The sequence below is a fragment of the Cydia splendana genome, chromosome 13 (assembly GCF_910591565.1).
Source record: "Cydia splendana chromosome 13, ilCydSple1.2, whole genome shotgun sequence".
NCBI classification, from domain to species: Eukaryota; Metazoa; Arthropoda; class Insecta; order Lepidoptera; family Tortricidae; genus Cydia; species Cydia splendana.
In genome coordinates, this window is record NC_085972.1 from 17049318 (window position 1) to 17064343 (window position 15026).

General features: G+C 37.6%; 1 protein-coding gene across 1 annotated transcript in view; it reads left to right on the forward strand.

Annotated features, from left to right (window-relative positions):
* Positions 1 to 15026, forward strand: part of LOC134796467 (uncharacterized) — a 69241-nt gene that overhangs the window by 16053 nt on the left and 38162 nt on the right. Inside the window, exons 9-10 of the mRNA XM_063768660.1 lie at positions 174 to 386; positions 14785 to 14925. Of these exons, the coding sequence (XP_063624730.1) occupies positions 174 to 386; positions 14785 to 14925 (354 nt within the window). The remainder of the gene's footprint in view (positions 1 to 173; positions 387 to 14784; positions 14926 to 15026) is intronic.

Below are 15026 nucleotides of genomic sequence, written 5' to 3' on the forward strand. Positions count from 1 at the left end.
AAACAAGGTTACGTATACTAGCCATTGGAAAAGTCATTTAACACCACAAGAAACAACTCAACCAACTATATCTAATGGCTGTGTTAGCATGGTGGGTTAGTTCTCAAAAGCTATGGACCCTGCCTCTGTTTGACATTTCGTTCACTAATAACCTCACTATGTGTCAATTCCAGACAGCTGTCAGCCTCCTACGAGCTGGTCAGGGCCCGTGAGAAGCTTTCCATCGCCCACTCAGACCTGCAATACCTGACTGTTGAGGAGATAGATGCAGCATCAGTGCGCGTAACCGGCAATCTGGCGTCGGGTGTTGAGCACTTGGACGCGGCCGTGCAGTATCTGAAGGCAGATCATCTGGAGTATGAGGAAGTGCAGACAATTATTGATTAGTAAGTATAATTAAAAAAAAAGTACTTTTACGTGTGATGTTGTTTTACAAGAAATAAATATAAATAATCAACAATTATAAGATACAATTCAATTAGATGAAATATTATAATACGAGTTAAAGGAATGTTGAAATAATTTGTTAACGAAACCAATAAGTAATTCCGACTACTTCAAAATGTCGACTAATTCCGAAAATCACCCGAAATTCCATCAAATTAAAGTATATTACCCGACATTCTGAATTTTTCGAAATTACCCAAATACACCTTAAGCACAGTACAAGAACAGTAGTGAATCTTCATAGAAATGTGGCGCTGCCGGCTCGAATGTGTGCGTGCGCGCCGGGCGCCGTGTACGCACGCGCTGCCACGCACACATTAGCATAATATACGGGGGAATACGGTGGCGGCAGTGTGGGCCGATTGTGATCGCGCGCATTCGAGTACGCTGCACGCCCGCTCGCATTTGACTGCTCTTACCGGCCTTAATTTTTTTGATCATGACTTCGAACAGAGGAAAAAAATATTGTAGTGTCTTTGGGTGTCACAATAACGACTCCTCAAACCCGGACTTGTCATTCTTCACGATACATTAATTACAGGAATTATGGTACAGATCGAAATTACTCATAGTCCCACCCGATGACTTCGTCGTGAATATAGGAAGGATGGAGAAGGTGTTTCGCAAAGCGTTTGAAAAGGACCACATCAACATTAAAATCGGCACGTCAATTTAGGAACAATTAAAAGACATAGAATTTACGATGCCCTGCCCATGCTTCCCTAAAACCTTTTTACTAATGTTATACGTAAGGATGAGAATTTACTTTACTTTAACCGCTAACAGTAAAGCGTTCCGAACATGCAGAAACCGGAGGAACTTTTTTTCTGTATTGAATTTATAATTTTTTTAATAAATGCCATTTCCTAATGTAAATATTTAAAAAGCGTTTTATTTATACGTCATTTATGAATTGTTAGAACATTTCATTATATTAAATAAATAGAAACCTAGTGTTACTCATAATACGCAAATAATATTTAACTAAAAATAAAAGTGACAACCCTAAGCGCCAACGCAAGAGTAGGTAAATATAGACGGTCAAGCAAATCTTGTCAGTAAAAAAAGGCGCGGAATTCAAATTTTCTATGGGGTGATATCCCTTCGCGCCTACATTTTTTAAATTTGCCGCCTTTTTCTGCTGACAAGATCTGCTTGACCAAGTATCACTTGCCGAGCGGCCTTAGATTCACTACTGTTCTTAGTGTACTGTGCCTTAAGCCTCTATCTGTAAGGCAGGTGAAATATAATATTTTCCACAATGATTCTGAATGTGAGGGTTCAATTTTGCGTAATTTCTTACACCCTTTTGGCCCTTTTACCCATACATATTAGGTTAAATTAAGCATAGCACACAAGCGAAATGCAATTTGCGATTAGATTAAAATCTATATCAAATCAAGATCATATTGTAAGTATTGCTTATCGGGAAAGTAAAAAGACCTATTATGATATACTTATTATATTCACTTACAACGTATTCATCTGACTTGAAATAATCTATTCACACAACATGAACTCATATTTGACGTATTGGCGTTTGCTTGTAATTAACTAGTGTTTACATAGTTGATATGCATTTCCTGCTAGCTCACTAAGACGTATAGTGCATCATTTAGATATATTAATAGTCGTAGAATACCGAGTACTAAGTAGGTATTTATAGTTAACAATGAATGTGACTATGACCCTTCTCGTCATCGACTCTAAGAAGAGAGAGTCATAGAAAACCCGGAGGAAAACACGATGTTATAGTGTGATTATCACGTGAAAGAGTTTTCTTGATGCAGTGCGTTTAGCCAGCAGATTTTTCAAAAATCGTGTCGCTTAAAAAAAAAGCAATCTGAGGCCCGTTGTTTAATCATAACTCACGTTTCAAATCGATGTAATTACTAGAGTTACCATAGTATGTTTCAACTGGAAGGGTACGATGGTTGATCGCTGGCCCAATATTACAGGGTTCTATGTTTTACTTTTATCGAACTGAAATTTGAATATTGTCATAGTGACATTAAGTCGAATTACGTCTATCTTGAAAATGTAACATATTAGAACCCTGTAATATTGGGGAAGCGAGATGTCATCTCCATACGATTTTTTACCTAAAAATGCCAAATATCGCAAAATTGTATTGAATTGACACCTATCATCGTACCCTTCAGTTTGAGAAATACTATAGTAACTCTCGTAATTTCATCGATTTCGAACCTGAGTATTAATTAAACAACTTTCGCTCGATAGAACATAAAGGAACATAGGTCTAAAACGCACCATTAAATTTTGTAAGTAACTGTTCTTGCACAAAAGCTATTAACCTGAAAATGTCTTCTAAAAATGCTTAATTTTATTTTTAATCGACTTCATCTATTACTTTTTTGTAAAAAAACTAAAAATAACATTTTGACAACGATATATGCTATCCCGGGCACGCACAGCCGGCCGCTCAGTGCTCATCGAGCTACGTCCGGAGAACGACCTGAACTCACTGCACCTTAACGTTACCACAGAATAAATAATAGTACTAGGTACAGAAGACTCACTCTCTAACAAAACGCGTCTGTTACGATCAGGACAGGTATGGCCGCTAGGTGGAGACAGCGCCACGCGCGGCTTATGGCTAGCCACCAAAATTGGTGTGGAACGGATGTACTTTTAGCTACCTGTAGCAAAGCGACGAAATCGCGGAGTGAGCCACGCCTGACGGTACGCTGCGCTGGAGGAAAAAATATAGACTCGTAAGACGTGTAAGACCCAGTTCAATATTGGCGCTTTTTAATTTGGAACTTTCTTTTATTTCTATATGAGTTCATAACTCTAATTTTATTTGTACTCGTAGAAGTACACGGAGGCTTACGAGTATAAGAAAATTGCCGACTGATGACTTCACATTTTCTACAAATTACGCTACGTAGCTTTATTTATCCTAAACTCGACAAGAAAGGCTTCTAAAGCGAGTTGCTTGGCCTTTCTTTGCAAATTACGGCTTGCTTTAGATTTATTTCCTTTTTTTACACTTTCTTTGTTTGCACGTTCTTTTAAGGTGTTTTCCTTTCGGCTATTTAGTCGACAAAGAAGTCATATAATAAAGTGCCAATTTGCCAAACCTATTCTCCTCTTACACCCTTATTCATAAAACTTTACGGGCCTGATTTAGTTACATTATGTTTTATCCCTTTCTTACAAATACATAAGTCAAAATGACAGATTTGTAGCGCGTTTATGAATAAGGGGTTTAGTGGTTGAGCAGACAATCAAGGACGTGTCAAAAGCACCTAAGTATGTATACAGTTAAGTTAACATCTTTAAAAGTCTCGTTCCAAAATAGTTATTTGTTTTACAAGGGGGCAAAGTTGTTGTTTAACCGCTCGTGCTAATATTGATATCCGAGCAAGCGAAAGATTCCAAAATTGAACCACGAGCATAGCGAGTGGTTCGAAAAATGGAATCTTGAGCGTTGCGAGGGTTTCAAAGCACGAGGGTTAAACAAAATTTGCCCCCGAGTGAAACACAAAATTTTTCACCACACCAACCCGAAGCAAATATTAAATGTAAAATATCAAACAAAATCAAACCAAATCAAATTCAAATGAATGTTATTAAATATTTATCATCCAATATCATCATTTAAAAGTCAATTCTACCAACAAACATAAGAAAACAACTCAAAATTTGCATTTGATTACTTTGCCTCACATGTGAATTACTGATAGCAAAGTGCAACTTTGCTATCCGTTTTTGAAGTGCAAAGTAAGCCTTTCCGAGCTGGTGTGGTGAAAATATATTTACACGCCTCTATGACATTGACAATAAGACGCGTGTAATTAGATATGCGTGAAAGTTGACATACAAGATTAAACACAGTCTTAAAGTGTACATAAACAAACATTACAAAGATAACAACATAGCAACAACCAATGCACTTCGCGACGAGTATGCTATTCTAGGTCATAAAGTAGTTAACAACTAGTACCATAATGGCATGCAAGCAGAATGAAATTTGGTCAGCTTGGTTGCCACGGATGCATGCCAATCATCTTAATTCCGCGGCCTTGAGTCATCACGTTTCTCCCAACTAGCCACTTTAACCAGACTCTCTCTGTTGTTATTCGTACACTTCCATACTAACGCTCCTAAGTACAAAATAACGTTTTACGGGTTAAAGTACAAGAAAACCTTGTAGGCAATCATTATGACTTTGCTAGGCTTTGAAAGAAACCGACTGAAGTCGGAATTTGAATTTTTTAACAAGTTAATGGTATGTTTTTGCTATCACCGGAGCTCAAGTAATATTTTGTGCCCGGACCTGACTCACTGACTACCGGTTTGAATGGCGGTCAATATGTGAGATCATAAATATTTGTTTTTAAAGGACATGGGCTCCTAATATTTGATTACAACCGTTATGATAACTTCATATGACTCAATAAGAATTTTATATAATTTGAACAGCCTTAACTACAAATAATTTACATGCATAATTAATAATCTCGGTCTCTCGGTGATTAAAGCAGAGATCAAGAGATCATGGATTTCATCTCACTAAGATGATGAATACACATAGTTTCACTTTTAAAATATTCTACATAGAGGTTAGATTTTATCAATGGGGTTAGAAACTGTCAAAGGTTTGCATAGATGGCGCCATCATAGGTTTCCCCTTTTTCTAGTTTTGCTATAGAGTTAGACCAAGAAAAGTCTGCAGAGATTTTGACAGCACAAGCAGTGGAGGTGTTATTTTAAACGTCAAAGTTCTATGAAATTATGACGTATAAATAACATGGCACTGCGTGTGCTGTCAAAATCTCTGCAGACTTTTCTTGTTCAAACTCTATGAGCTTTGGCTTAAAAAACTGGCATCCAGCCATAAAATTAAATAAAAACAATAATTTTCACAATTCAAGGTATTGACAGGAAAACCTATACTGGCAACCCCATTAATTATATTGTCACCTATTCACAAGTTCAACCTACCAACGTAAACATAGTTTTTTCAACTAGGTACCTACCTACCTAGTTGGTATTTTCTTGGTGCCTACTGATGAGTCAAAACGACAGGTGGCACTGAGGTATCGACGTAAGGTGAGTGAAAAAAAAAAACGATCTACTCACGACGACTTATATTATAACCCGCCAAATTTTAGATACCGTAAAACGGGGTGAGTAGGTTTCGCGGGGAGAGGTGGGTTATGAATGGGGAGAGAAGGTTTGAGAGGGGGGTGAGAAGGGATTTTAAGGCTACTGCTACAAAAATAATGTATTCCAATTTAAAATGGAGCTATAGTAATACGCATAATAAAAAAAAAATCGATCCAACAATCTTCTAAAATCACCTTCGTATGAAAACCCCTCTCATTCCAAATACGAGGCACTACGTAACGGGGTGAGGTCGGTTTTCCTCTTTATCGTCCAAGTTATGAAATGGAACTACCCAAAATAAAATAAAAACTAAAATACAAACGTCCGGAACACTTATTATATATGTTACTGTAAAAGCCCGAAGTACGGCAAAACCTAGGCTTTACCGGTAAAACCTAGTTTTTACCGATGCCGATCGGTAAAAGCCCGAAATGTTAAATCTTACTAGTTTACTTCGGACTTTTACCAACACGGATATGGTAACTCCTAGGTCTTACCACGGCGACCGGTAAAGTTTGAATCATGCACTGATTCCTGAGATTATTAGATGATAATTTTTAAGAAAAAAAACCGACTTCTATGGGGCTCGATGAAAGATTATGGTAGATGGTGCACTATGTAGAAAAGGAGGTAAAACCACCCAATTTTCTAGTAGCATTTCGTTTCTGTAAGGCTCGCAGTTCTAACCTAACCTAACCCACTTTTGTTCGGTTCTGTGAGGATCGCAGTTCAAACCTAACCTAACCCACTTAACGGCGCATGCGGTGCGGTGTACGGGGGTTTGAGCGGGAGGGGTTGAGAATTAGTGCATGATTCAAACTTTACCGGTCGCCGTGGTAAGACCTAGGATTTACCATATCGTTGTTGGTAAAAGCCCGAAGTAAACTAGTAAGATTTAACATTTCGGGCTTTTACCGATCGGCATCGGTAAAACCTAGGTTTTACCGGTAAATCCTAGGTTTTGCCGTACTTCGGGCTTTTACAGTAACATATACACCATTCAGTTTTCATATGTAAAAATAAAATGTTATCGAGGTTTGAATTTCAGTTTTGACCCTACTCACCCCATTTTACGGTAGTTGCAATGTGATTCTTACTATGATGTATCATACTTCTATGAATCATACTAATTATACCTATGTGCATTTATCTAATTTAAGTAAGTATGGTAAACAGTTTTGTACAAGATCCAACCACTTGCAAATCTTTACCACATCCCACAATGGAACGGAAAACATAAAATTTGCATGCATGCAAGAATTCCATAAAATCGTCTGATTGTATCAATATTGCGTAGGTGGTTATCCTGATTCTGATTATTGAGGCCCGGTTTGGTGCCTTGATCTCGGATTATACTAATTTAGATCCAAATAAAGGTTATTAATACGATTTCCAGATTGCTGGGAATTAATTCCTGGAAATAATCTAATTTGACTGGCCTATGAGGCGGCATTCGAATTTCGGTATTCCAAATTTCAAGATCCTACTTTCAATAGTTTAGATTTAGATTACTTTAGACTGTGTATTCTAAGTAATGAAACTGTTTTACATAATATGTTGATTATAACGTATCTACGCTGTCAAAATAACCATCATGATTTCAAGTATGTATAGTTACTAATAGCTTGGACCGGATTTTGATAATAAATTCTAACAAATGTCACCTTGACTATACCCCCTCAGTAATCTCAGTATAGTCAGTATGTAACATGTATTCAATAAAAAAATGATTCAATTTAGCGTAATGTAGGTAGGTCTAGCGGATATTCCTTTGAGTGGGTGCTACTCCGAACAATTTAGGGCATTATCTATGAAAAGGGACCTTATTGTCGATGGCGCTTACTCCGCACGGCGTCGCGCGGCATTGTGTTTATATCGGAGCATTGTTAATAATGGCGTAAGCGCCATCGACAATAAGGTCCCTTTTCATAGATAATATCACATTTAACAGCATGTATCAGCGTACCTGTCACACGTAGTATAAAATATTTGCTTTTCATTGCTAAGATATTTTAATATTTTTAATATTGTGTGCGCATTGCTTTCAGAGTTGACTGTACAGTTTAAAGTCCAGATAGGTTTGATACCTCCTCGCTTTTCCGAAATAAAGGGTCTTGACAGACAGATAATCCTATAAGTGTTCCGTGTCTTCCTTTTGAGGCAAGGAACCCTAAAAACTCCTCCCTAAAAACTCCTCCCTAAAATCTCCCTAAAATCTCGATGCCATGCATAGGTAATACGTGTATGCGTAGGAAGGAAATTGTATAAATCCGTACCTACCTAAATGTATGGGATTTATATTGTCAAGGCAGTAAAGTGCATATTATTTTGATGCTTCGCCTTAGACTCCGTAAAATACTCGGGGAATACCTCATGACTAAGTGTGAAATGATCGACTCATAATCTACTAACACTAGCTTACGATCATTAGAGCAGGTCGTGGGAATTTATAAACAAGCTATCCTACTTAAGATGGAATCATTTACAAACTTGATAAACCGATTATTCCTAATAAGCCGTTCGCCTCTATCTTGCCAGTATATCTCTCTCTCTCTTTCGAGTCCGTATTTTCATAGAAAAAGGTTAACCAAATAACACGCACGATGGCGCTGTACTGAGAGCAGCGAATTCTACATCGCGCTAACGAAATTTTTATTGGGATTGTATATAAGGGTTGGGTACAAATATAATTATGTGACTGGTATTTTCTTCTCGTAATTTATTCTTTACTTGCAAAGAGCGCTGTTTTTGAAGGTATTAGGGTGGGGTAAATACACTCTTCGATGGTACATAGTTGTTATGTATCTAGAGGTTCCGATTATACTGGATCGCCTTCAGCGATGTACGTAGGTATTATGAATCACACCGCAGATCGTAATCATTGGTCGCATGCCAAAACCACTTGTCGGCACGCGTGCTCAATTTGACACGGGAATCCCGTACTTAAGTTATTATTACTCCTTGATAACAAGTTAAAAGTGGTCTAGGTATGTAAAGGGTTTTTCTTAAAAATGCTCGGAAATATTGACGCGAACAGGCTTGGAGTCTTGTGTTATAAAGACAGAATTATAAGCTTTTAGAAGCTTTTTGTTCGGAGACTCATACGTCACAATTACACATTTTATTGTATGCTTATTTCGTTCGCGTTTTTCCTGTAGACATAGAAACGTTAAGAGAAACAAAAGCTAATTTTTATGCTTTACCCTTATTTATAGCCACGATATTTTTTTTCAAATCAAATAAGAAAACCGTGATATATGTAAGTATAAAATGTACACGGGTCGTTAATTTTTACTGTATTGTCCAGAGAAAATACCTTTTTCTGAATGTATTTGACCCTACTATATGTAGATATCTACAAGTATTTTAGGATTGATGGAGTAAAATTTTATTTTTTAATTCATGTATTTCAGCATATATAAGCATTACAGTGTTATACCAAAGCGCTTACATAAATTGATATCACGGCGCGGCGAGAGATACAACCTTATCAGTATGTATGACGTCGATTATGCAAATGTATACAATTTGCCCGGCTGGCGTAGGGTAATAGGAATAGGTGTACTTAATTATAAATAGATCTTGATTTATAAGATTACACATGGAAGCTGTGTTTATAAATAATTTATAGATTTTTGCTGGAGGCAACATACAGTCAGCAGCAGAGGTTGCTATTGGGCGAAGTGTTCAAAATTACCTTGACACGCTCTTATTCTCTTAACAATAAAGTCGCGTCAAGATAATTTTGAACATCTGGCCCGCTTAGCAACTTCTGCTGACTGTACAATCGAGGTTAGAGGTATCGATGTCTCGATGACATGTCTATGATGATTATGATCTTATTTTATTATTCACGTTATGTAGGGGAGAGTAGGGTACAGTGGATCAAGAGTAACAGTGGATCTTTTGCAATAACTTTGCTAATATTACTTGTACAGAGGTAAAGCGCTCACAGCTTTACCGCTTTTACGCCGCTCTTTGAAGCTGATCGAGAGCTAGAATTCGTATTGGTGAGCATCGACCACCAAGTTTTTTTTTATTAGCCTATTTTGATGTCCCACTGCTGGGCAAAGGCCTCCTCTCGTTCAGGCAGACCGAAAAAGAGATGGCGGGACGACCACCAAGTAGCTGTAAAAAAATTGGCTTTACATGATTTCCTGAAAAAAAAAACATTTTTTTTATGGTTTCAAAAATTCATTAGTGTTGGGTACACTAATGAATTATTTATAGGTATGAAAGATCGATTTTTTATGTTATCTGTAACCTTACTGAATTAATAAATTTGTAGTGATTTTAATAAAACTACTTTTAATGAGATCACCTTAAATCGGGGCAATGAAATGAATTTAAAGCTTAATTATTATGCCAAGTATCGGCTTCTTACCTTGACCTATCTGTACTGTTAAAATACTCCTAAATAACACACTTTTCGGGAATGCCCCATGTGCAGTTTTAAGTTATAAGCAGAAACGGAGTATTAGAACCTTACTTTATACCTACCAGGGTTCTCTATGTAGAAAACCCAACTTACCTGTAATTGAGATTGTAAAATGACAGGTAATTATTAGTAACTAGCTGTGCCCGCGGCTCCGCCCGCGTGGAATTCGGTCTGTGTCAGTAAGCGGCTAATTTTTAATCCTAATTTTTCTTCCTTTCCCCTGGAGGCGGAACTTGAAGTAAAGTTGACAGATGGATATGCTAGAGGACTGTAGTCCAGATAAAATATTTTACAATTAGGTACCACTAAATAAAACTACACTCCAAAATCAATAGTTTTTTTCGCTCTGATTCAAATTTTACACGTGATTTAAACGACAGAGTAGTAGATGTATATCGGACGATACAGTAAGTTATACGCTCGCGAGCGAAAGCGAAGCGGCCTGCCTGGCTAGAGCGCCACCCACTCACCGTGGTCTTCTTCAGACTCCTGAGGAAGTAAGGCGTTGCGAGACTTTCGCGAATGATTCGATTTTTTTCGGGAAGGCATGGTAATGCGTATAAAATGCGAGTCCCAAATCGTTTGACTCCGCAAACGACCATGGTGCCCGCTCTCCCTAAGGGTCATCAAGATTACATTGAATTTTTTTTTGTAAATTGAGTGACGTTCATTGCCGCATTAGAGCTGAGAATGGAAATCAGTCACATCATTTTATCACGATAATTGACAGTGCTGCAGCAGTAACGTTGCAACAGAGCAATGCTACTGCAGTCGTCACCCGAATGTCACCTTTATAATATCTTAGAATGTTAATGAAAACGCGAGCGAAGCGAGCGCGAAAATTGTTCGATATACAAACGCAATTTGATAGACAGATGTACATTTTTACTTTTAGTATGGAAATCAGTCACATCATTTTATCACGAAAATTGACAGTGCTGCAGCAGTAACGTTGCAACAGAGTAATGTTGCTACAGTCGCCATATCGTAGAAAGTTATTGAAAACGCGAGCGAAGCGAGCGCGAAAATTTTTCGATATAAAAACGGAATTTGATAGACAGTTGTAAATTTTATCTTTTAGTATGGATAGTCACATAATTTTATAACGAAAATTGACAGTGTTGCAGCAGTAACGTTGCAACAGAGTAATGCTGCTGCAGTCGCCATATCTTAGAAAGTTATTGAAAACGCGAGCGAAGCGAGCGCGAAAATTTTTCGATATAAAAACGCAATTTGATAGACAGTTGTACATTTGTACTTTTAGTATGGAAATCAGTCACATCATTTTATCACGAAAATTGATAGTGCTGCAGCAGTAACGTTGCAACAGTTGCACATATCTCACAATGTTATTGAAAACGCGAGCGAAGCGAGCGCGAAAATTTTTCGATATAAAAAACGCAATTTGACTTAGAAAGTTATTGAAAACACGAACGAAGCGAGCGCGAAAATTGTTCGATATAAAAACGCAATTTGATAGACAGTTGTACATTTTCACTTTTAGTCCCAACCAGGTGCGAATCCAGGATTTCATACAGAGAAGGAATGGGACAGTTTTCTATCAGCCTAGCTTCGCATAGGGCTCGATATTTAAGGGTCTCGGCGAGGTTGTTTTCATACAGAAAAGATGCAAGAAAGCAGAGCTTGGAATTGACCAAGTGAATGTAAAGTGATGTGAGCAAGGCAAAAGGCCCAGCTGCGAAAGAGGAAAGCTTGGATTTGGATCCACGCCCAAGTGTAATTAAAGCAGAAGATCAACTTTGCCATAAGGCAGAAGACCTCGCATAAGACCTTTCGCCGAACTGCAAAAGAGTGGCTTGAAATCGAATCTATGCATGTAATCACGACTCTTATACTGCTCGCTCTTTGGCTTCACTCGAAAGCGCTACTTGATAGGATGCTTTTAGTTTTCGGCTTTCACGGGCCCCTTATAACTCTTCCACAGTTAGGTCTCAGGCCCGCGGCTAAGGAGCAACTCGGCTTGGCCGACAAATCTGGCGTGCAAGAGAGCAAAATTCGCTATAAATTCGGTAACCTATGTCGAAAAAATCGGCTGGCCGCAAGCCCGAAAGCAAGATTTTTTTCCATGACTTTAAGGGCCTCCGCGTAAGGTCAAATTGAAAGCCTACGTTGGAGATGTTCTTACGTACCCTTACTCTCTTACTTGATCCCTACGACCCTTCGTTATTAGATGGGTACTTGTACACGTATAAAAATTTCATGTAGGTACCTACTCCACAACGACTGCAATGCTGATGCAGCCTGCGCGTTTTTTTGCCTACGGTTTTGGTGCCCCCTAGACGTGGTGCCCTAAGCAAGTGCTTATTTTGCTTAAAAGGGTTAATCCGGCACTGCAAATGACAGAGGTCAATGTTTTTTTTTTCAAAGTACCCACCTTCATGGCCATTATTAAGTGCTGTATACGTATGAATATGGATTTGATATGGATGCGATATAATTACGATTAGGTATAATTCATGATGGAGAAAATTTATAATTTTAAATAATTATGCAATTATACGCGTGTTGATATGTGTGTTTATTTTACCACTACGTAACTATGTAAACTCATATTTAGTTTTCTTGATTACTAATTGTTTACTCAGTTCCCCAAAAGATGGCACTGTGCAATGAGGGGCAATTAATTTACTGTCGTTTAATTTTGTTATATTATTAATTTAATAAATCAACATAATTATTCAATTATTTTTGTTTACCCCCTCTTCTAAACTTACAGTTAATTTGGCAAAATCTTTCCTCGGTGGCTTATTCATGTCACAACGTATTAAATTCAGCGCCATCTGTTAGTTTACCATGGTACTCAATAGTGGTAGCACATATTTGAAAAAAGTTTGCCCCACCTTCCTAAGTAGCGCCATAAGATTCAGGGGCAAACTTAAGTCAATCGAGTTTTGTGGCTACCCCCCCCTTTTAGGGGTTGAATTGTTATAGCCTATAACCTGGCCGAGAATTTTCTCGACAGATTAGTAAAGTTTTTACGTGATGCGCGTTCAAATAAACAGACAAACAGATAAACAGACAAAAATTCTAAAAACTGTTGGAACGTGTTCTGTTATCGATTCTAAGTATCCCCAGCCAACTTTTTTTCAAATATCTTCCATGTACAGACTTTCGACCGTCTTCAGCTTTATAATATGTATATGTATAGATAACAGTATAAGACTACAGAAAATAGGTAATTTTATTCAAAGCAATGCAAAAACGAAGAAATCTTCGCGGGAATCCCAAAATAAAAATTACCAAGATTCAACTTCGACGTTTAAACGAATTGATACATAATGAAATTTTATATACAGTGCACAAATTGTAAGGTTCAGAGTTGTTAATAGATCAGTGTATGGAAAGTGAAATAATGTATGGAAGTGATCACGGGACTATTTTTTGCATCTGTCATCTTGAGATATTTTTTCTTTTCGATCAGCATTGGTCGATGTATAGTTGTCATCTCTGTCAGGCCCGGCATCAACAAAATGCTCCCGGTATTTCCCTGTTCCGGTACTGTTTTTGTACGTAAAAAGTACCGGGAGAACAGCGTTTGATGACATCAAAGTAATATTCTAATGTTATGTTACCGGCATAACCGCGCAAAGCGCAACCTTAAGTTATTTTGCGTAGGAGACTCGCTTAAATGTCATTGCCTAAATATGTTTGTCTTATCAAAACCGTCGCGTCGGAGGCAATGTGTAGGTGTGCATTCAACAAATAAGTATTATAAATTTGTGAAAGTTGGCATGTTTAGGTATTTGTTACTCATTACATCACAGTTTTGTTCAAAAATAGCCGATTACATTAAATTTGGTTCATTCAACAGACGGTTTATAACCTGAATTAACATTTATTGAATTAAAAATACCATCTCTTAATGTGGATTTTTGTAACGTCTAATGAATTGCGTCCAAAATATCGAGCATTAGCTAGTTTAGAATAAAGCTAAATTCACAATTTGCTAGTTGTCTTTTAGAATCGAAATCGGTTAGAATAAAGGGTCGGTCACATCGCTGCTCAAAAGACGCTATCATATCGCTGACAGAAGAATTTATAACAAAAAAGCCTCGCATAACACCCTTCACTGCGGTATGGGATTGAAAGACCCCATGCATATTTATTTAAAAATAATACAAGTTACACTTATTGCCGCAACGAAGGTTATTATAATTTGTCACATTTGTGCTGTTTGGTGTTTTTTATTCCATGAGCATGAACTTTAACATAATTATACGAGAGATGTGTGACTTTCGAATCCAATCACGAACATTACCTATTTTCAACCATAGAGAAAAAAATACATAGAGTGCTCACTCCGCACTTCAGTTTTAGTACCAAAAAGACTATTATTTTCGTAGTCGACATCTATCTAGCATCGAGTAACGGAAGTATCAGTACTGCTACTTGACAATAGATGTAGCACCGACCGAAAAGTCTAATAATCAACAATTTTCAGCTAATATTATAACCGGAACTCTATTTTCAACTCCTTCTGCTTTTAATATTAGTTGTAAATTGTTGTTCAATACAATTTTCGTGAGTCGCGACACTAGAGAATTCTAGTATCAAGTACCGGGACTGAGAATTCCGCTACTCGATGCTAGATGTCGACTGCGAAAATAATAGTCGTTTTGGTACCAAAACTGATGTATGGAGTGAGCACTCTATTCTTACTATATTTCTCTATGCTCTCAACTAAGTAGGCCAAATATCTATCGAAATAACCCCAATAATTAAAAAAAGGTTCTTTGTTTCAGCTACAAAACCTCGTTCTTTATAAACGAGACTGTTAAAATGCCGGATATAAAGAGCAACGATGGACCAAACTATGCAAAGGATTCGAAAACCTGTTTGGACATGTTGAGGCGGTTTCAGTATGGGTTCAGGAGTGTAATCAGGTAACTATTGGTAACAGTGTGAATAGCATGGTTATTGGTTACACCAGCGGTCGGCAACCTTTTAGCAGCCAAGGGCCACATAGTAGTTAACGAAGGCGAAG